The 21,835-nt window shown below is 39.6% G+C and overlaps 1 protein-coding gene across 1 annotated transcript in view; it reads right to left on the bottom strand.

The window, feature by feature from the left end:
* The window catches only part of LOC115514128, a 48,547-nt gene extending 35,508 nt beyond the window's left edge, over nt 1-13,039 (bottom strand). Inside the window, 1 exon segment of the mRNA XM_030315876.2 lies at nt 13,002-13,039. Within this exon segment, the coding sequence (XP_030171736.2) occupies nt 13,002-13,039 (38 nt within the window).
* Between the last annotated feature and the right edge of the window lie 8,796 nt (nt 13,040-21,835).

Below are 21,835 nucleotides of genomic sequence, written 5' to 3'. Positions count from 1 at the left end.
TAGAGGAGAGGGGAAGAGAGGGAAAGAGATTCTACCCACATTGACAGCGCATTTTTGTTCAAGGTGGCTTTGGTGCAGGATGGTTTGGAGAGGGGGCAGCCAAGAGCAGGAAGCAGCAGCAGCAGAGGGATGCCTCCAAGAGGCTCAGAAGAGCAACATGAAACAGAGATCTGAGGAGGGAAAATGACAGAAGACAAGAGGCACACACCCAGAAGCAATCACACATAGTCTGCAGGCTTCGAGATCCAAACAGAGAGATTTTTTTGCAGGAGAGTGGAAAGCTGGTGTCACATCAGTAGGGAGAGATGGGGTACATATTTACATTTAAATTGTTCCAAAATATTTTGAGGCAGTTCACAATAAAAGTAAGGACTGAAAACCCTTGAAGTGTTTAAGATGCAAGGAATGTCTTCTTTAACCCCACCCTATCCCCACAAGCCTAGTGCTATACCTGCAACATAGCAGGACCACAAAATAGCCAAAAAAAAAAAAAAAAAAAAAAAAAAAGTTGAATTCATGAGTAATACATAACATAAAAACAGAAATGATACCAAATCCAACATTCAAATTAATTAAGAAATAACATAAAAACAAAAAACAGTGAATAAAGAAATGGAGAAAAACGAAAGAAACAATATCAACAATGAAAAGCTTGGCTAAGAAAAGGTGCAAGAATTGGCTAAAAACCAAACTTCCTAAAAGCCAGAGCAAAGATTTTATAAAAATTAGTTTAATAGACATATAATTTCATTGAAAAATGAATAGCTGTCCATCAGCTCTCAAGCAGGCTTTGTCACAAAGATATTTATGTAAGAGACAATGAGCAGTACTATGGACACGTTCTCAAAAGCCATTCAACAAAAACTATTACAAAAAACTTCCACATATGGTTATTCCTTGTACTAGACCTCTGTAAAAGCTGAGGATGGAAGGTAAAGTTGTTGGTTTTTAAAAGAAATTCAAACAAAGGACAGGGCATGGTGAAACACTCTAGGTATGTAGACAAATAAAGATGATTTGTCTTGATACATAAATAAATTTGCAAGAAGCTTACAGGATGACTGCTTAAGTTCTCCCTTACTATCCCTCTCAGAGATCAATTATGCCACCAAGGTTTTTGAGAAGAATTGATATGATAAGAACTATACAAATGAACAATTCTTGAAGAGTAGGTATTCTATACTATGGATTGAAAGAACATCTCTTGGTTTGGACAGCTGCAGTGTGGAGTGTATATAAGAAAGATGCTGCTTTCCTAGGGCCATTGCTAGGTCTGATTTAAAGCCTTGAATAGCTGCAGATGTGAGATGCCACAGGAGTACCCACAAATGGGATTCAAGCCTTTTTTCAGAGATAAGCTCCAATGCTGGTCAAATGTCCCAAGTGTATGTAATTGAACATCACTCCATGAATACAAATGAAATGGCAATGGAATCAGAGATTTTGAAAATTGCAATTGCCACCTTGACAACCATGGAACTTTGACCTGCCAAACAAAACAACTTGGAACAGTGTCGAATTCATGTCTAACAAGATATTAATCACAGACAGGCCCTTAGTTAGCCAAATAATATTACTTGTTGCATAATATATTATACAATCCACTTTTATGTTCCAGCATTTATCTAAAATGTTGATTTGAGGCTCTGAACTAATTAATATTCAGATGTTCTTCCTGATAAGGCTGAGTTAATTCTTCACAATGCCACCCCACTGTGAAAGGTAGTCCCTGTCATGAGCACAGGAAAAACCTGGAATCCTATCTGCAGGAAGTCACATGTCTATTTCATCTAAAATTATTCAGGGGGGTGCCTGGGTGGCTCAGTCGGTTCAGTGTCAGACTCTTGGTTTTGACTCAGGTCATGATCTCAAGGTTTGTGGGTTTGAGCCCCATCGGGCTCTGCATTGACAGTGCCGAGCCTGCTTAGGGTTCTCTCTCCCCTCTCACTTTGCCCCTACCCCACTTCCACATTCTCTGTCTCAAAATAAATTTTAAAAAATATTTTAAAACTATTCAGGAACAAGCTTAAAAAGATGAAGTAAGATACAACCCTGTTCTGCTACATTTAAAATAAGAATTTTCTCTAGCATAAGATTATTCCTGCCTGATTTGACTCCAGAACTATTTTCACAATCAAAACTCTCTGTAAAATCTGGAAAATCTTTGATATGTACAGAGATCATATAATTCAATCCATAAATAATGTTTGTATATGTAATCAAAGATCAATAAGTCAATAAAAGTTATAAAATATAATTACTCCTATTCAGTTAAAGCAGAGCACTAAAGCAATGATCAATTACAGAACACTAAAGCCTAAATCCTGCCTGTTTCTCTGACAAGAAGACAAATTACAAAAACCAATGCCATCCTCGGGAAAAAATGCTGCAAAGAACTGAGAAGCTGTCCAGAATGCAGACGTACATGTAATGTTGGAGGTGGGTGATCAGTATTTTTGAAGAGAGACTGAGACTATACTTTGTATTCTCCCTGTGGAGATTGTATTGGAGAAGTGAATTCGAATAACTGATATTGCAAAAATTCAAACTCATAGTAAGAAAACAGTTTCAAGAGCTGTCCGATAAAATGCTCTTCTCTGGCTGTGTTGCTGGTTTTGTTAGCTATCTGGGGCTGAAAACCAGAATCATCTGTGGAGCTTCATAAGCTATAATTACCTGGGTCCCATGTCTAGAAAGTGCCTGCATCCTGAGTCACAGCTAAGGCGACCACAACCTACCAGTCAGGGTCAGCCACTTTGGAGCGAGACATAAACATCTAACATGTCTGAGCTTACGTATTTGGAAATTTCTTGTTAAGAAGCTAGCATTACTTACCCATACACATGGCTAGAGGAATATATCACTGGAAGAAAAATCAGAGTCCAGCCTTGGGAACTGTCTGACCCACAGGCTTCCCATCCCTCCTCGCAAGTCCAACCCTGGGCTATTTACCCATAACCCTGCCATCTAGAAAGCATAAGCTGCTGGAAGAGTTGTTACACATTTCCCCCTAGATGACAGGGACACAGAGCCTTCAGCTGATACAGACAACTCTACACTTTATCAAATTCAGTTTATTTTATACTTTTTACTTCGGCTCATCCTTGATAGTCTAATCAGAGTGACAGAGTCACTTTAACATTTTGGCTCAGCCTCACCTCAGCACACATGTGATTCTGCTCTAACTATGAAGAAGAACCTTTCTAGTTACCTAACATACACTGTTACCTTGCCAGCAACTTCATTAGAAACTCCTATAATTTCTACCAGGAACCACATTATAAAATTGCAAGAGCCAAATCTGATGATCTCTCACACACACACACACACACACACACACACACACACACACCCCCTTCTGATGTGAGGGCGTGCATAATTTGGAGGCAGGTAAAAAATGAAGACATATCACACAAAAAGCAGCCATAGCAAATTGTAGACTATTCCTTGGAGTGTAAAATGATGGTTAACAAGAACAAAAGGTTTTCTTTCTCTCTCTCTGAGCTTCCTGAACCTCCCTATCACACCATTCTAATTCTGCATGCTGCAGATGCAAAGAGGGTAATACTGAGGCAGGGGGAATATACTGGGATTAAAGAAGAAACAATCACTTTCAACCAGTGATCCAGTATAACAAATAATTAATAATACTGATCCCCTTGAGTCATTGGCTTCATTTTCTGATGGAAAAAAAAATTATGGAGAAACCTAACACCTTGAACAGAAGGCAACTTATTCTTTAAAATTTAGGTCACTTGTAGGCAGAGCATGTTAACTCCCCTGGGAAGAGAGGCAGGGAAGGATTTCAGGTGAGAGCCAGTCTGTTTACTTCTTTGCCCTGCCAAATTTCAAGATAAAATTCTTTTTTGTTGTTGTTTCTGGAAATATTCAGAAATGACAGGATCAGAGAGTGTGCAGCTGTTTGCCTTTTATAACTTAAAAGTCAAATGTGTCTACAGTTTCTGATTTGCTAACTCTGACAGCGTTTGACAAGCCTGGTGAATACAGCACACCTGACCAATTTCTTGGGGTGGGCAAATTTATAGATTTTTTTCAGTTAGCATGCCCAAGAAAAAGGGTTTCCAGGAGAAGTCAGCCAGCTCTGCAGGCTGAGAGCACACTAGAGTTGATGAGAATGAAATTGGATGTGCATGGGGCTAGCCACTGGGCTCTGGGAATATTAAATGAAAACTTACATAGGGAACACATTCAGGTATTTAAAAAAATGGTTAGTGTGGCAGGTTTGAGGGAAGTCAACTAAATGAGATTCTCAGTTGTAGGGGGAATGGGGTCTCAACATGTCAGAACCCCAATGAACAGCACAAATGAATTCAAGCAGAAGAGAAGTTAAGGCTGGTTATTAGTAGAAATGATTTCCTGCTAAAATGTGGAGCCCCAACATCATATATATACTTTGCTCTATGGTATCTCAAGCCTAACCCAAAAGGCTGTGCAATTTTTCTCCAGGTAAACAAGGGAGGTTTGCCACAGGACTTCTTTTACTGTTGTGATAAGCTAAGGATTTCTTTTTTCAATAAAAGCTTCATTTTTCTGAAATGAAGTGAATTAGGTTCCCGGATCTCAAGGCATATGGATGCCACAACTAGGGTACAAAACCCCCTGTGCTGAAACTCCAGGTGGAGATAACTCCAGCCATAACCAGTTAGATTCTCTTTATTAACTCAAGTTTTCCAGGACACTTCAATCCAGGGGAAAATGGGAGGGTGGGAGAGCAACAGGCAGGGAGATAACCTGGAGGGAGATAACCATCCAAAATTCCAATTCCTCCCCTCTCCCCTAAAGCCGACCTGCAAGTACTCACTCCCTCTCAAATTCTCCACCAACATTTCTGGGCAACCCTAGCAGTATCAAATAGGTATTTCGTGGCAGAGAATGGGGCCTCTCAGTTGGCCATGCATCCTCCATGTTCTCTTCTCCTAAGACATCCCGCCAGTCCCAGAATCATTTTATTGGAGGCACCACTGCTGCTCTGCTCACCAAGGCAGTGCCACAACTGTCAGTGCCCTTGACACCCAAACAGATGCTGTCCACCCCAGGTGCTGACAGTGTGAACCTGCCAACCATGCAGTGTCACAGGAGTGCCATCTGCCAGCCGAGCCAAGACTCTAATGCTCTCTGCTGGCACTGTAAAAACTACTGGCATCAATGCAACTGATGTCTGATTTACAATTCCTTTAGTTTTCACTCCACTTTAATTGGAGCTCTCTTACCCTAAAGCTCAGCCCGGGAATCCACATCAGGGTACAACCTGAATGACAACATTTGCCATTACCAAAATCTCTCCTCCGTTATGACACTACTCCACTGTCCTTTGAGCATAGTTTATGTCTTTTGTTAAAAAAATTTTTTAATGTTTATCTTTAAGAGAGAGAGAGACAGAGAGACAGAGCTTGAGTGGGGGAGAGGCATAAAAAGAGAGAGACACAGAATCCGAAGCAGGCTCCAGGCTTTGAGCTGTCAGCACAGAGCCCAATGCGGGGCTGGAACTCATGAACTGAGAGATCATGACCTGGGCTGAAGTCAGACACTCAACCGACTGAGCCACCCAGGCACCCAGAGCATAGTTTATGTCTTGATGATCCCTTTCTTTCAACTGAATTCCCTCCAAAGAGGTTTTTCCTTCCCTATAGCGAATAAGGTAGGCCTGTCCCTACAGTCCTATGGACATATCTGAATGTCTGAAACCAAGGCACTGCTGGGTTACCATCATTCATTCATTTATTCATTCAACAAATTCAACAAATATTATTGAGCACCTGCTTACCAGAGACTCTAGTAAATGCCAAGGATGCAATGGTGAAAAAGACCAATATACTCCATGCCTTCATTAAGCTTTCATTGTGCCAGGAAAGATAAAACAATAATAAAATAAATGGGTATGAATGTTATATAATTGCAAGAGAGCTGACTATGTAAAAACATGAGGAAATTTTTGAATCTATGCTCTGAAGAGAAGAAAATCAATTTGCTCAAGTTTATCCTGGAAGTAGGTCAACATAATAAAAGGTTCCAATGATTATGACCTTCTTAAAAAAGTGTTGAAGGAACGTTCAGAACTACCTGGATGTTCTCCAGCACCAGTCCTAGGAAACTGAATTATAGATCCCTCCCTAGGTAAAGTTCCATAATTATTCCCTTCTTTGTCTGTGATACAGGGCACTCAGTGTAATTGGCCACAGTCAGCAACCATGGATTTTGGAGCACAAATTGCCCACAGAGGTTCTGAATTGTCTTGGAAATAAGATAACAGCATTGTCCCAATTCATTCAGAACCATCTTTGAGGTTGGTCTTGCAGATCACCTGCAGAGTTAATTTGGCCAGTGGCTCTCCTAAATTTTCTGTGGGGGAAAAAAAAGCCAAAAGACAGGGGTATCTATATCTGTCAAAGAAGCCACTGCAATTTCCACTTTTATTGCCACCACCACTGCTATCTACGTGATCATCCTCACTTTTATGTTGGGATTCTGGGACAGGTAGCCCCTGAGAAATAACAGGCTGAGCACAGAGGCTCAGGGGGAACTTCCAGCTGCAGAGCCAGAGATGGGGAGGCAGAAGAGGATCCTCCTCACTCCCTGGCCAGTGAGGTACCAGGAATCCTAATAATATGGATTTTTCAAGTCAGGGTAGAATACACCTAGTGCTTCGCAGATTCTAACAACTCCAACTGCCCGAGAGGATGAAACAGAGCAAACAATAGTCCTGGCTATGTTAGGACAGAGTGAGCCATCATCCCCACGGCCCAGGCCCAGGTGAGAGCACAAAACAATCTGTAGCATGTCAAGCACAACTGCCACAGTACAGAGGCAAGCTGGTGAAAGACCCAGAACCTAGGCATAGACTTAGTGGTGATGACCACGTGGATGGCAATGGTGGCAGCCATAAGATTAGAAATGTAGTGGAAGCAGCATAAGCTGTAGTAATGAACACAGGGGAAATATCAACAGCAGCACCCAGGCCCAAGCAGCAGAGGTGCAGGCAAAACAAAGGAGACACATCACCTCCAGAGAGTGTGGGTGTATCCTTTCATGATCCATCTTGGGAACAGAAAGTACTAATGGAGAACTGGACTTCCAGTAATCTGGTGAGGCTTGAGCTGCTTTTGTGACTCTATTGAACCTTGGTGCAGGAGAAACACTTCTTATAGTATACCTGTAAAGATTAAAACAAGATTATCAGTCTCCAGTGACAGCAAGGCATTCTAGGATGGGTTCACAGGAATGAAAACACCCTCCAATATATATTCCTTGAGGCAAGTGGCCTCATCCTATTTAAGCCCTTTTTACTTGCACTTCTCACTCCCCATTCATAAATAAAACTAATGGCAGTGTGATCTTGTTATAGAACCAACCATCTTGTTCTTCCAAGAGCATTCAATCCTTGAGCTGATAGCTCACGTGAGTTACCAGTCTCCATTCCTGAATCCCTTCACTTCTCAGCAGTCACCCCAGATGCTTACCCAGCTTGGGCCTTGGGTGTTCCTCCTTGCCCCTCCCCTGTCCCCAACATAATGTCCAAATACTGCCACTGCTCCGCCCACTGGACAGCATCTGGAGTATGCATCTGATTGTCACTCTAGACTCCCCAGAACTTATTCCTCAGTTGGGATGGCTTCTTTCAGTCAAAAGGCTTTAATAGCTACTCAATATCTACAGCTAATTTCCTTTCAAAGTTCCTAGCACACTGGTGTGAAGTCCAGAAAGATGCTCAAGGTTATTGCCCCTCCACGAAGATTTATTTTGCCTTATGTGAAATGTTGAACTTGATCCTGGAATTTTAAAGGTGTAGTCAATTTGACCTCTGCCTTCTAAGACTTCATGATCTCTCACAACCACCTATGGAATTTAAACTTTTCATATCACAAGGCAGTTCAGCATCTCAAAGTTATGGGCAATATATTAAATATATTTAATAAATGCATTGGTTTGGAGCCTCTAACCATGAGAAGATAAATTCTACTGATAAGGAATATACTAGTCAAATATATTAAGGAGAGAGAGACAACTCCATGGGTGTGCGGCCTTGTAGTCACAAGGCCTTATAATCGGTTTAATGCTCTATCACTGTCTTCAAATTCTTAATAATTTTTGAACAACGGGCACTGCATTTTTATTTTGCACTGGGCCCCACAAATTAAGTAGCTAGTACTGCCTGAGTGGATCATGATCACATAGTCCACATAGTCACTGGAGTCGCAATTCAGCAGAATTGGCAGGAAACTTCCAAATAGAACTCAAATAAAATCACATAGAAGATACAAATAAATCAATATCAGCCACTGAATTATCCTAAGAGATTCAAAATAAAGAGAAAAACCAACCATCCGATCTGTCTCACAAACAGGGCAGAATTTTTCTCTATTATAAATCCTTTAATCTGTTCTTACCTTATGCTTTTAATCTCTTGGTAAGGAAACTCTCAGAGTTTCCATAAAAGCAGGTCTAGAGTAATCAGGAGGATGTCAAGGAAGAGTTAGGACTTGACATCCTCTTTGTTTACATGGGTGAGTATGGAATTTATATACAGACGATGTGTATGTGGAGAATGAAGAAGGTTTTTCCAAGCAAGAGAGACAGAGTTGGTATAGTATGTACTAAGATCAAGTACAGTGCAGGGTGTAAATGGGACAGCAGCAAGAATGTGGTTGCACAGGGACTGAACAAAAGAGGCAGATTCAGGGGGAACTTGAAAGCAGGACTTCAATAGCTGGGTAACAGACAACCTAGCCATAATCTTGAGCAAGACAGTAAAGTAACAAGGGTGGTTTTCTATGAAGACTTGTTTGACAAATTATTGCCTTTTGGTCGGGTGTGGGAAAACATGAAGTAAAACAGGCCAAAGGGGACAATGCTGCCATCATCTACAACAACGGCAATAAGCACTGAAATTAAAGAAAGAAAATAAGATGTGTTTAAAGAAAAAAAATAATAGTCTCCAGAAATGTGATAATCAACGGGGAATCCAGAATAAAACAGAAAGAGGAAAGAGGCGCTAGTGCAAAGCCCTGGGCAATGTTTGCATTCAGCACCCATGGAAATTATTGAAACAAGTATAAAAAGAAGGATGAGAAAAACAAGAGAAACAAGAGAGGGGAAAACTAAAACATTCTATGATAGCAAATATTTCTACTACATTCAATAAGATAAAGATAACCAAGTACAGGCCACTAGATTTGACAGCAAGCAATTTAAAAGCTGTCCAAGATTAGTATTATCACTTTTCAAAGGTACAACAGCAATTTACTTTTATTTTATAATTTTACATTTTGTCCATGACATAAAGCTCCTGAGCATAAGTTGTGCTCACCTTCATACATCAGCTTCTACTACCACGTGATGAGAAATCAATCCCTGCCCCTGACCCCGCTAGAAACAGAACCTCTTATCATATCTTCTAAAACAAAAGATCTCAACCAAGGAGATTTCATGTCTTACTTCCCTTGACACATGCACTACCCTTTCTACAGATCCTAAATATTTTACCAGACAAATACTATGAACTTTTTCCAATCTTGTCATCAAATGCTTTCAAAGAGACTTTGAAACAAGGTAGAACTACAAGATCCACTTTGCCCATCTTTGATGAGCATCTTGTTATACCATCTTCCCTACCCAAGGGTCATGAAGACAACCTCTCTCCTGCTAACCATAAAGCAAATCTTGGAGGTGGTACTGGCTACCAAATGTACCAAAGAAAAGTCTGTCATTTTTTCATGTTAAGGAACTGGATATGATGGGCCCCAGCCACTGGTTAGTGAGCCCTCTCTTTCCTGCAATGCAGGCATATAATCAGAGAAGCCTTATTTAGGAACTTTGTGACTTTTATTCTCTACAACAAATGTAAGGATATAAAAAGTACTCTAAAATAATTTGGTAAGTAAATGACAGTGATTCACACTCTATGTTATGACCTCTGGACAGTTGTCCACCCGTGAATATTAGTAGCATTGACTTTGCCTTGTTTAAAGCATGAAAAGAAATGGGTTTGTCTAGTCATTGGGATATAAATATTCTAAGTCCTAAAGGCAGAATAATGAAAGGGCAAAGTAAGAGGATAAAACAAAAGCTAATATATGAGATTTTTATCTTTAAAAATAAAACAAAACACCCCATAAAAACACACTTTATATGCACATTAAAAACTCTGGGAAATATTAGAGAATGAAGGATATGGGAATAACTGAAATCATTAGAAGGAAGTAAGGTGTATTTTTCAAAGACTATAGGCAAGAGGAAATCTTCCTAGGAAATAACCAAAGAAAACCAACGTAAAAGTGGTTACCCAGAAAACGGCCACATTTTTCTTATGTTTCATTTCCAAGATGTCACTACCAAAAATGTTAATAGCTGAAAAGGCAATTAAACAATACATCTGGGCCTTTGTGAGCTATTGGCTAGAACCAACACAATAGTACATAGGTCATTGAAGTGCATGTAATGCATGAGTAAAGAATACCACAGGCAGAAAAACATGCAGGTGCAAAATACAAAGGACACAAGGACATCTCTCCAAGGTACTGTGAGGAAAAAAAACTCATAAGCTATGCTTACAGATATAGGGGTGAAAGCAATGAACTGTGCATAGACAAGGATATGATGTAAATTATGCTGGTGTCATGCTGGATAAACCAATAAAGGAGCTTAAACGCTGCTACCAAAGCCCAAGGTTAATAGTGACAAACTCCCCCAACAGTTGCACAGCAATAGTATGAAAAAAGATGACTTTGGACAGAAGCTGTATAGTGGCTATTCTCTGCACCTGGAGAAGTTCAATAGAACTGTGTGAAAGAAATCAGATACAAATCTGTCCAAAAGAGAGGGGAAAGACTCTTAGACAGACAGATGGTATTTTTAAAATTATAATGAAACCAGCTTCAGGGAAAATCTTTGACAGGGAAGTGAGGCGAGAAAATAAGCATCCATTAGCATAATGGGTCCCAGAGTCCAGGTACTACTTGATAAGTGCAGAATGTACAGTAGATTTTAAAGGAGCCACTAATGTAGCCCCAATCCACCAAAAAGTCTGGACTCTCAGAGTTGCCAAGGAAATATAAGAGAGGTTTTCATTAATTTCTTGCTTCCAAATGACCTCTTCAAGAGTGGAAATTTCCCTGGAAAACTTAGAACCAGGAAATCAATCTCAACAGCCTAAGAGAAGTCACCTTTGGACTGGTCCTCAATTTAATGGCAGGCATTGCCCCAAACAGACCCAGGTTAGAAAATGAAAAAAAGTAGCATCAATTCTGCCATGGACTCTCAAACCACAGTTCCTTAAGAGGAAGATAATGTCTGGTATTTATGTTACAACCAGCAAGAAGTGCAAAGATATGGAAGAGACAAAAGAATATGCAATGTCCCTGTTTGAGTCTTAGATATTTTTTCATAATGTTGTATCAACTGTAGAACTATGAAAATGTCATACTCCCATTAAGCACATCCCTCTCTTAAGGCAACTTTCTACTCTCTGGGTCGTGTGTGTGTGTGTGTGTGTGTGTGTGTGTGTGTGTGTGTGTAAGAGACAGAAAGACAGAGAGAGAGATAGAGAAAGTCAGAGACAGAAAGAAAAGCAGCAGAGTGAATGAAGGAATGGTGTAAGGAGAGACAGATCCCAAAGGTGTAATCTTTATCCAAGGTCATATCATTTCCTTCACATTCTAAATCAGCCAGGACCAGTCACCTTGCCTATGAGGTTTATGGGTGCTGGTGGGAGATTCATGGGGTCCAGAGCTGAGGACAAAGAAAGATTTCTTGAAGATGTCTTTGGTGCAAAAAGGTGATTTTATTAAAGCACGGGGACAGGACATGTGGGCAGGAAGAGCTTTCCTGGACTCTGTGGAGAGACTGGTTATATGCTTGGGAGTTGGGGGAGGTAAAGTCCAGGGGAAGTTTCCAATGAGATTTTCGTGTGTTAAATAAGACTCCCAGGATACTGGAGGCCCAGCTATTGTCAAGCCAAGGGTGTTTTTCCTTCTAGCAAACCATTAGCATTAAGACAGTAGGGAGTTCCTGGAGAAACCTTTGACTCTGCCTGCCTCAAGTATTTGCCAATGGGCTGTAGGGTATAAGGAAATTTAATTTTATCTGCCATTTCCTTGTGCCTTTGTTTCCCACATCACTGCCTCCAGGAAGCCTGATTAACAGAGATCTGTGCTGAGGCCTTCAGTCTGAGTAGACATGGTCAATTAGTAGATATGGTCAGTTAGCTGGGAAGGACAGAGCAAAGGGACTCTTATGCAGTTACCTGTCTTCCAATACCATTCTGATGCTCCCTACCATAGTAACAGAGATCCTCGTTTGAAAGATATTTCTTCCGAGGTCACTGCTACTTCTATTTCAACTTCATTTCCATATGGCTAAAAAATATGAAGAGCCAATCATTTTCAACAAACCCTTTCTTCTAGGTCTACCCTTGCTTCCTCTCCCTTCTTCTTCATATCTCACAGTTCTTTCTTCCTTGAATCTCTATTACACGCTCATATTTTTTTCTAATTTTCCTTTCCCTCGTCTCCACCATTCTATCTTCCCCACTTTGAGCTCCCTTTGCAATGTTTTTCATCCCTTCCTGTTGCAGGATTTCTTATCACAATACTCAGGGTTCATTGTCTGGCCGCTTTGAAGAATGAAGAGGTGTACACAAATGAGCAGCAGGCAAACGTTTATTAGAGTAGAAGATTAGAAAGTAAGAATAGAAGGAAACTTCTCTTTACAGAGAAGGGACATTGAAAAGTGAATGCCGGAGGACTATAGGCAAGGGTCCTTGTTTTATAAGGTTCTGGTCAGCCCTCCCCCTTCCCCCTTTGTTCCTTCTCAGGTTCTACCTTTATTGGCTTGACAGTTCTAGCTGCTGGATTGTCCATTCCTGATTGGCTTGTTCCCATTATGTGAGGGGTGGCCTATGGCCATACTTAGGTCTTTTGTCAAATTCCAGAGAGGAAACCTGAGGGGAAGTAGGTGGTGTCTTATATTCTTAAAAGGAATCTTACATCTGAGGGGGCTTGCTGTGGTCAGATACTTCCGGCATTGTTCCAAAATAGGTGTTTTTCCCACCCAGGGACCTCAGGCCCTAATCTTTCCCTCTCTGCCTACTTAATCCTATCTTCTCCTATCATGCTCCTGCCTTAGCCTGCCTTCTCCCTCCCCTTTAAATACCATAATGGTTCCCTGAAACTGCTATTATTTGGATTCAAGGTTTTGAATACAGTAAAACCTCTGTGGTTCATTATAATTGGAAGAAAAAAAAGGTCATTAAACTTACTGGAAATTTTGAGGAAGAAAACTTTTCTTAAAGAAACTGCATTTCAAAACATTCCAGGACAAAGCAATGAAACCACTGTCATGGGAAGGGGAGCTGTGAAAGCACTTTAACTGATAATTTATTTATAATTAGTGCATCCATTGTCTGAATGCAAATGTTTCAGCCGAAGGCCTTCACTCTCAATCAGCATAACATTTCCCTTGTTTAATCCATTAATTTACCTAGCAACCCCCTTTTTCAAAGATGCAAGTTAAATAAGGCTTCTGACTAACAAAACTATATGTCCCAGCAGATGGCCCATAGAAACAGCCTTGCTAGTCTAATCAAAACAGATTTTGCACAACAAACACTTGCTCTGTTGAATGGCCTTGTCACAATCACACTCTATGTCAGAGTCCTTCCCCATAAAGAAAAAAAAACTTAATTGGGTATTATTTGCTGTTTGCCTTGTAAGCAGACAGAGCTGGCCTTACATATAAATATGAAAATAGTCTGCCAGCTAGGTCCTGCTTTTTATTATCCTTTCTATCCACCTGGGCCCCTCATCCCATGAGCAAGTGGTTGATTTCCCTACCTTCCAAGGAAGTGCCTTCTTCTTCTAAGGAGCAATCTCCATCCCACTGGAAAATTCACCCATTAACAGCTATTAAAAGCTATTAAAAGAAAAACTATTACCTATCAAGAATCCTTCTATTATTTTACCAGTCAACCCTGCTGTTTGTAAAATTCGACTTAAATAAAAAATGTCTGCTGAGGGGTGCCTGGGTGGCTCAGTCACTTAAGCGCAACTCTTGATTTCGACTCAGTCCATGACCTCACATTCGTGAGTTTGAGCTCCACGTCCAGTTCCATGCTGACACCGTGGAACCTCTTGGGATTCTCTTTCCCTCTGCCTCTCCCTGGCTTGTGCTCTCTCTCTTTCTCCCTCTCAAAATAAATAAAACTTTTTTTTTAAGTCTGCTGAATTTTATATCCTTTTCTGAATCAAAGACATAGAGCTTTGAATTTGATCAACATGAGATCTCAAAGAACTTATGTTGTCAATACACCTTTCTATGAAATCTACCCTTTATCCACAAACCAGCCCAGACCTTCTTTTCAGAGAGTGCACACCCACAGCATCTGGTGAGAGGCTTTCTTTAGCACTGTTGAACTATTACACAACCCATAGACTTCCTTGGTCACTGCTGATTGGGCCAGGGCTCCTTACCCAAAATGAGCCAATCAATTCTCTTTCCAGAGAAACTGGAAAGAAAATTGAGATATTCCAGTTATCTGGAATCTAAGGGCCTATATGTTTCTGTACATATAGAAACCTTATGTGCAAACGGAAACGATATAGAAGCCTTCAGTACAAGGCTTTGACAGGATCAATTTTGGAGTTACAGTGATACGCCCTCATTGCAAACTGGCCTAAAATAAGTTGACTATTAGGTTCTTTCACTGAAGGTAGAGGCAATAATATTTTAGCATTGGATTGAACTAAACTTCTTACTACAACTGGACGACAGAACCCAAGAACAGAGCCAAATGGAGCCCTAAGACAAGAAATGCCCCTCCCAAAATATACCTGATCATACAAAGAAGGGCTACATACACAATATTTCTAGCCAATCCCTGTATCTTAAACATCACACATTTAACTAATTCAAAGTCATTGCTCATGCCCTTTGCGCTAATTTTAGAACTATCTAGAGCTAAGCTGAGGTAAATATGTGTGCAACTTGTAGGAGCTGTCTTTGGAGTGTGGATTTCTGGTTAAGTTCCTTCAAATGCTGACGAAGGTATGTTGCCAAGTCTCTGGGAGCAGTGCCTGACTGAGTACTTAAAATTCAATTAATGGCCCCTCAGGCAAATAGCAACTCTGCATATATAGTTGTATATACACTACATATACGTGTGTGTAAGTACAGCTATAGATAGATACACACACATACTATCTTCACTGAAGTGTTTTAAAATAGATTTAGACATTATAACTGCCGTGTGTTAGTAGAACCTAAGTACCCAGTCTGCAGAGAGGAAGATGAAACTGATGTCAACAGGAAGCAAAGGGAATACCTGAGGTCCCTGGGGAAGAATTCTTAAGACTGCTATCTTCATTTTCAGTAATTTCTCTCTCTCTGGTTTCAACCCTTTATGAGAACTAGCTGTACTGCCTACTGTGGGCTTGTACAAAATATCCCTATATCATATTAAAGTTCCCCTTTTCCTTATACTAATTTGAGTATATTCTATTGCTACCAAATATTCCTATCCTAAGAAATTAATACTATTCTGACATAGTTAATAAAATTACAAACAGGGGCGCCTGGGTGGCTCAGTCGGTTGAGCGTCCGACTTCAGCTCAGGTCATGATCTCGCGGTCCATGAGTTCGAGCCCCGCGTCGGGCTCTGGGCTGACGGCTCAGAGCCTGGAGCCTGCTTCGGATTCTGTGTCTCCCTCTCTCTCTGCCCCTCCCCCGTTCATGCTCTGTCTCTCTCTGTCTCAAAAATAAATAAATGTTAAAAAAAAAAATTAAAAAAAAAATTACAAACAAAAATAAAGAAATTTGATATTTTAGTTAGCCTCCCAGCCTCATTATAGATAAAGGTATGATTCCCATTAGGCCTATTAAAATATTGAAAGTAGCTCAGAGCCACATTTGCCATCTTCGCAGATTCCTAGGAACCCCCAGTTGAGAACCACTAAACAGCAGTGTGAATGTTCAAGTGGTTTTCTCTAAATATTTCCAAGCATATGTGCATTTTAAAAGAGGACGCTTTTTAAACTCAACCAATGTTTACTGAGTACTTGATATATACAAAGAACTGTCTTAAGTGCTAGAGGACATTTAAAGGTAGAAGACATTGTTGTTAACTATGGGGTTAGGATTCTATTAGCATCCTAATGAAGGGATTGAAGGGATAGGAAAGGTCACAAAGGACTACAATGAAGGGTCAATAAAGGCAGTAAATGTCATGAAAAGTATAAATTCTGAAGGGTATGAAGGCAAAGTATAGATTGCTCAGCTCAGTTAGAGTCCACAAAGTTTTCAAAGTATTGGCTAGATACTGAGAGACTGGGATGGTCTGCATAGGCAGAGATGTAAGAAAGAGAAGGGAAGGCCTAGAGGGCAAGAGAAACTGCGGGGACACACAAAGCCTGCAAGTCAGAGGACTTGTTCTAGAAACAGTAAGAGTGTGCTTCTACTGTGGTAGAAAATGCCTGAAGACATGATGTGCAAGGAAGACTAGAAAGGTAGGTTTGGACAGATTGGTGAAGACCATGAGTCACACACAAAAGTTTTAAAAACTTTGTTCTAGTATCAATTTGGGGGAGGGGTGGGTAGGAAGAGTCAGAGCAGTAAAGGGGCATGATAAATTCTGTACTTGAAAAAAGTATCTCTAGTGAGAGACTGTAAAAAGAATGGAAGACAGGAAATAGAGCTGGGAAGCCAGTTAGGGAGCTGTTTAAGTCCTCCAGGTGAGAAAGTTAATGAGGTGCTATTCTAGGGCAGTTGCAGGGAGAATAGAAACGAAGGGATAAAATTGAAAATCACTGTAAAGGTAGAGTTGACAGGATAAGATGACAAATTATATAGGAAGCTTGAAGGTCTACAAAAAAAAATGACTTAAAGCTCCTTAGCCATGAAGATTTGGTTTCCTCTTCTTTAAAAAGGAGTTGTTATTTTCTCCTTCACAATATTTTGTGAGAATGAAGGGCACAATGCATGTAAAGGGAACATTTAACAAAAGGGATTCCTAAAGACCAGAAAGGAAAAATTTTCGAAAAGTAAGCTAAGGAGTCTTTTTTTATAGGAAATAACTTAGAGTCATATAGCCTTTGATTGCATTGAGAAGATTCTTCTAGATAAGACCAACCCTAAGTCAGAGACACACCTGGCATGAGTTCCCCACAAGTTTTACTACACAGTCATAGAGGGTTCAGACACATGTCAAAGACTAAGATCACTACTCATTATTAACCTCAAATGGCAAACAGTTTTCCTGGCAATAAAAAATGAAGCCAATAGTCAGAAGCAGGAAGTTAACTAAAAATGACATCAAAGTAGTTGACTTGGCAAATCAAGTACTAAGGAACAAGTGCATGTCAGCCATAAGACTGAGAGATGGAGTGATGTTCAAATGGACCCAATGGTACAGTTCTAAAACTAATTCCATAATAACTATGGAGCAACATCTAATATGGCTGTTTAGTGAGCAGCTCAGTGAAAATTGTTGGCCAAGGGCAGACTTTTAGAGCTGCTCTCAATAAATTCCATGAGATAATTAAACTCCAATGTCCTCCTAAGCCATTTAATGTATGTAATAAATTAATGTCTTTTTTGTATGTAAAACATTATTTGTTAATATATCATCTTCAGAGGAATTGAGAATAATCATTTCCAGCATTCTTTTCTTATTCATGGCTTAAAAGTGGAAACCTAATGGTATGGCCAAATGTCAAAATCTTCTATTTGTACTGTATTCATACTGCAACAAAAGATGACCGAGGTATTAAGCAGATCTGCTGTCCTACGAATGCACTGCAAAGAAAACACAAGGAAAATGAAGGGGATAAACCTCCTGAAGTTCCCCCTTTATGTCAATCTATGCAATAGCTAGAGCTATTGCAATACCACTGATAAAAATGTATAATTAGACTCTGAACTTTGAAACATTGGCCAGGTGTAGACACAAGCAAGCAAAGGGAAACGGTCAGTCAGACAGGGCTGACATGTGACCCAAACTTGTGAAGTACACTGCAGATGATCAAGGGGCAAATCAGAGAGGACTCCCAATAAGACCAGGACAAAGATGGTTCCTGGAGCTGTTTCTACACAGTAGCTCCACCAACTCTTTGTTCAGGAGAGATTAGAGGAAATCTGTTATATTTAAGTTAACTCTTTAATATGATGTATATAGTTCATTATATAATGTGAATTCTGTCAATTTATTTAAAAATCTATGCTAAAAAACATCTCCCTTCTATTCTAGCCCCAGTCAGATATTGCCAAGATGGATATTTGCACCAGATGTATCCCAATTAACATTTGTAGTTAAAATTCTGTGGTCCTGAGTAAGCAAATTAAGCAACTCCCACTTGGAATTCTTATTGGTTCTAGCTACTTTTGCAGTAAGCTTCTTTGCCAAAAGCATTTTCACTGAAAGATTTTCATGCAAACATTTTCACTGCATAACTAATTGGATATAAGACAATTTTGCCATAAGAAAATAAATAAATGACTGGATGAAAGATTGGTTTGACAGTTTGTTGGTTTCAACAATTGGTTGACAGTTTGGTTTCCTTTTTCCGTTGAAGCAATACTCTCATTTTTATACTATATAAATCTTAGCCCTAATGGTCTATACACTGATGCAGAGTTTTGAACCCACATTTCACCCAGAATTTTGGAACATCTATCAAAGGACATGTGACAATATGCCAAGAACAAATAACAGCATAGAAGGCTTTCACAACACAGTACAAGGCTCAGTTACAAATATGCATCCTAGTATTTGGAAAATGATACCACTCTTAATGAAGGAAGAAATTTTCAGAAAGAAAGAAAGAAAGAAAGAAAGAAAGAAAGAAAGAAAGAAAGCCAAACAAGGAGACAAAAAAAAAAAAAAAAAGTAATATTATGAACAAAAAACCTTGAAGACAAGTGCTTTGGTACAGTCCACAAAATAAAATCAGTTATTTGCACAGCATTGCCATGAACCTACACGATTGTAAATGTATTCATTTTTTTAATTTCTCAATAAAGCCTTTTTAATTTTGTTATTTATTTTTCATGTAGGATGTCATTTTGAATGAATGTCCCTTTCTTATTTTTTCATGATTTTATCTTTTATAGTAAAATGACCTTATGCCAATTAGTTATACCATGAAAATGCTTGCAGTGAAGATACATATGGTAAAGATAACCAGACACACATCTGGGGTGCTGTGCTTCACAAAAGGCACCTGGTATAGTCCGTGTAGAATAGATGCCTAAATTTTGTCTTACTTTCTTTGTTAACTTTAAGACGCTTCCATATTTTTTTCTCCACTTCTCTGAGGTAACTGCAGCCAATCCTATAAAGTACTTCATTCACTCAACAAATATTTTTTGAGCCCCTCCAGGGAACTAGTATGCACTTTAATGGTTTACTTCCCACCCTACCACCAACTCAGCTCAACTAGTCTCTAAAAGGTGAAATTGCATATCCATTTTCCCTTTAAATCTACCACCTGTATATTTTCTGCCAATATGTTGATTTTCCTTCCTCTGTGCTCAGTGACTTGTGCTTCAAAAGAAAAGCAATCAAATGCAGTGGTTAAGAAAACAGACTTTGTAGCCTCGTTGCCAGGGTTTGAATCCCAGCTCTGGCACTTACTAGTTACGTGACCTTGGGTGAATTACTTCACCTCTAGGTCCCTTGTTTTTTCATTTATGAGAAGGGAAGAGTAATGATTCCCTTTACTTCCAGGGGCCATAATGAACACTGAAGAAGTTGATTTAGATAAAGCATTTATAAAGAAGGGTTTCCAGCATATTAAGCAAGCACTATCTAAAATGTCCCATCTTATTATGCAAACTCCACTGTTAAAATGTTTCACATATTCAGGTCACCTGGGTGGCTCGGTAGGTTGCAGACTCTTGACATTGACTCAGGTTGTGATCTTGTGGTGGTGATATCATCATCTCTGATGGAGCCCAGCATCGGGCTGGATCCATGCTGGGTGTGAAGCCTCTTGGGATTCTTTCTCTCTTTCTCTCTCTCTCTCTCTCTCTCTCCCTTTCTTTCTCTGCCCCTCCCCCCATCAAAATAAACATTTTTAAAAAATGTTTTGCATATTCAGTGATCCCTGACTGGTCAGTGTGGCCTTGACTCTCCCCACCAGTCTAAATCTGTGCAGTTCAATCCCATCAGGCCCAATTCCCACTTTAGTAACAAATGCTTTAAAAAAAATTTTTGTTTTAATGTTTTATTTATTTTTGAGACAGAGAGAGACAGAGCATGAGCAGGGGAGGGGCAGAGAGAGAGGGAGACACACAATCCGAAGCAGGCTCCAGGCTCTGAGCTGTCAGCACAGAGCCCGATGCGGGGCTCAAACCCACAGACTGAGATCATGACCTGAGCCGAAGTTGGACGCTTAACCGACTGAGCCACCCAGACACCCCTATAACAAATATTTTGTAGTCCCACCATACCATGCTAAAATAAATTCCATAGATAACATAACCTACCTATGTATATTATTTCAAAATAATTCATAGAAAGCCCCAACTATAATAAGTAGGAGATACAAAATTATAATAAAATCATACTGGTTCACAGCATAGCTGCTTGGGCAGGCTACAATAGCATCCTCACATTGCAGTTGGGGAGGCAATGCCTTGAATGAGAAGACATAATGAAGTAATTATATATTTGTACTTAGAGGTATCCTGGTGGAGGCAAAAGCCAAAAAACACACAATACAGCTATGTTGTGTTGGCGTTCAAAACCCACAAGTGTTAATGTTACTAGCAGTTTTCTCAAGTGGAAAAATTCAAACAAAATAGATTGCCACCTTCCCTCAATTTACCCAGTAACTGTATTTGTAGGAAATTCAATGTATAATAAAAACCATGGAAAAATTTACTTTGTGGTTACAGGTAAAACAGAACTGAGATCCAGTATCACAGAATTATAAACAACTTTTCACCTACATGAATTTGAGGTTAACATTCAAAAGCAGTGCAATACATGGGACAATTCTTCACTGTGAAGGATGGTGCCACATACTGCAAGACATCTAACCTCTCAGACCCTGCCTGCCGTGTCCATTAACTTCCCCCACACCCTCAACCATTTGACCACGAAACTAATTGGAAAAAAACCCAATAAGTTTCTAGAACAGCCCTTGGGGACAGAACTATCGTGCTAATAACCACTGGTTTAATGAATGACGGAGGGGAAGAAAGAGGGAAGATATTTGTTGGAATAGTTTCGTTCCTAAGAAGAGACCTCAAGAGCACTATCTCAAAAACTGAAAGGGATCTAGTGGCAGAACTACCCTCAGAGTGGAAGAGGAATTAAAATATTTCTTTCTATACTTCTGTATATTTAAAAATAAATAAATACATAAACTTCAACATGAAATACAATGGATACATAACAAAATATAATAAAAATATTTAAAAACAAAGGCAAATTCTCAAAATCAAATATAATCAGGAAAAACCCAGAGTATGGGAAAACTACAAAAGTTTCTTCAGATAGTAAGTTGCAAGGAAGAGAGAGAAAAGAAAGGAGAGAGGTTATAGATTAGATTAGAAAAGACTCAAATGCATACCAACCACTTACAATTTTTGGATCTTGTCACATAATTAGAAATATAAACACTGCATGTTTGATGCTATAGAATTGCTGTTAGATTTTTTTTGGTGTGACATTGGAATTACAGTTATTTTTTAAATTTTTTTAAAACTTTTTAATGTCTATTTATTTTTTAGAGAGAGAAACAGAGTGTGAGCAGGGGAGGGGCAGAGAGAGAAGGACACACAGAATCTGAAGCAGGTTCCAGGCTCTGAGCTGTCAGCACAG

Source organism: Lynx canadensis, chromosome B2 (assembly GCF_007474595.2).
Source record: "Lynx canadensis isolate LIC74 chromosome B2, mLynCan4.pri.v2, whole genome shotgun sequence".
NCBI lineage: Eukaryota > Metazoa > Chordata > Mammalia > Carnivora > Felidae > Lynx > Lynx canadensis.
This window is presented reverse-complemented; position numbering and strand designations above follow the sequence as displayed.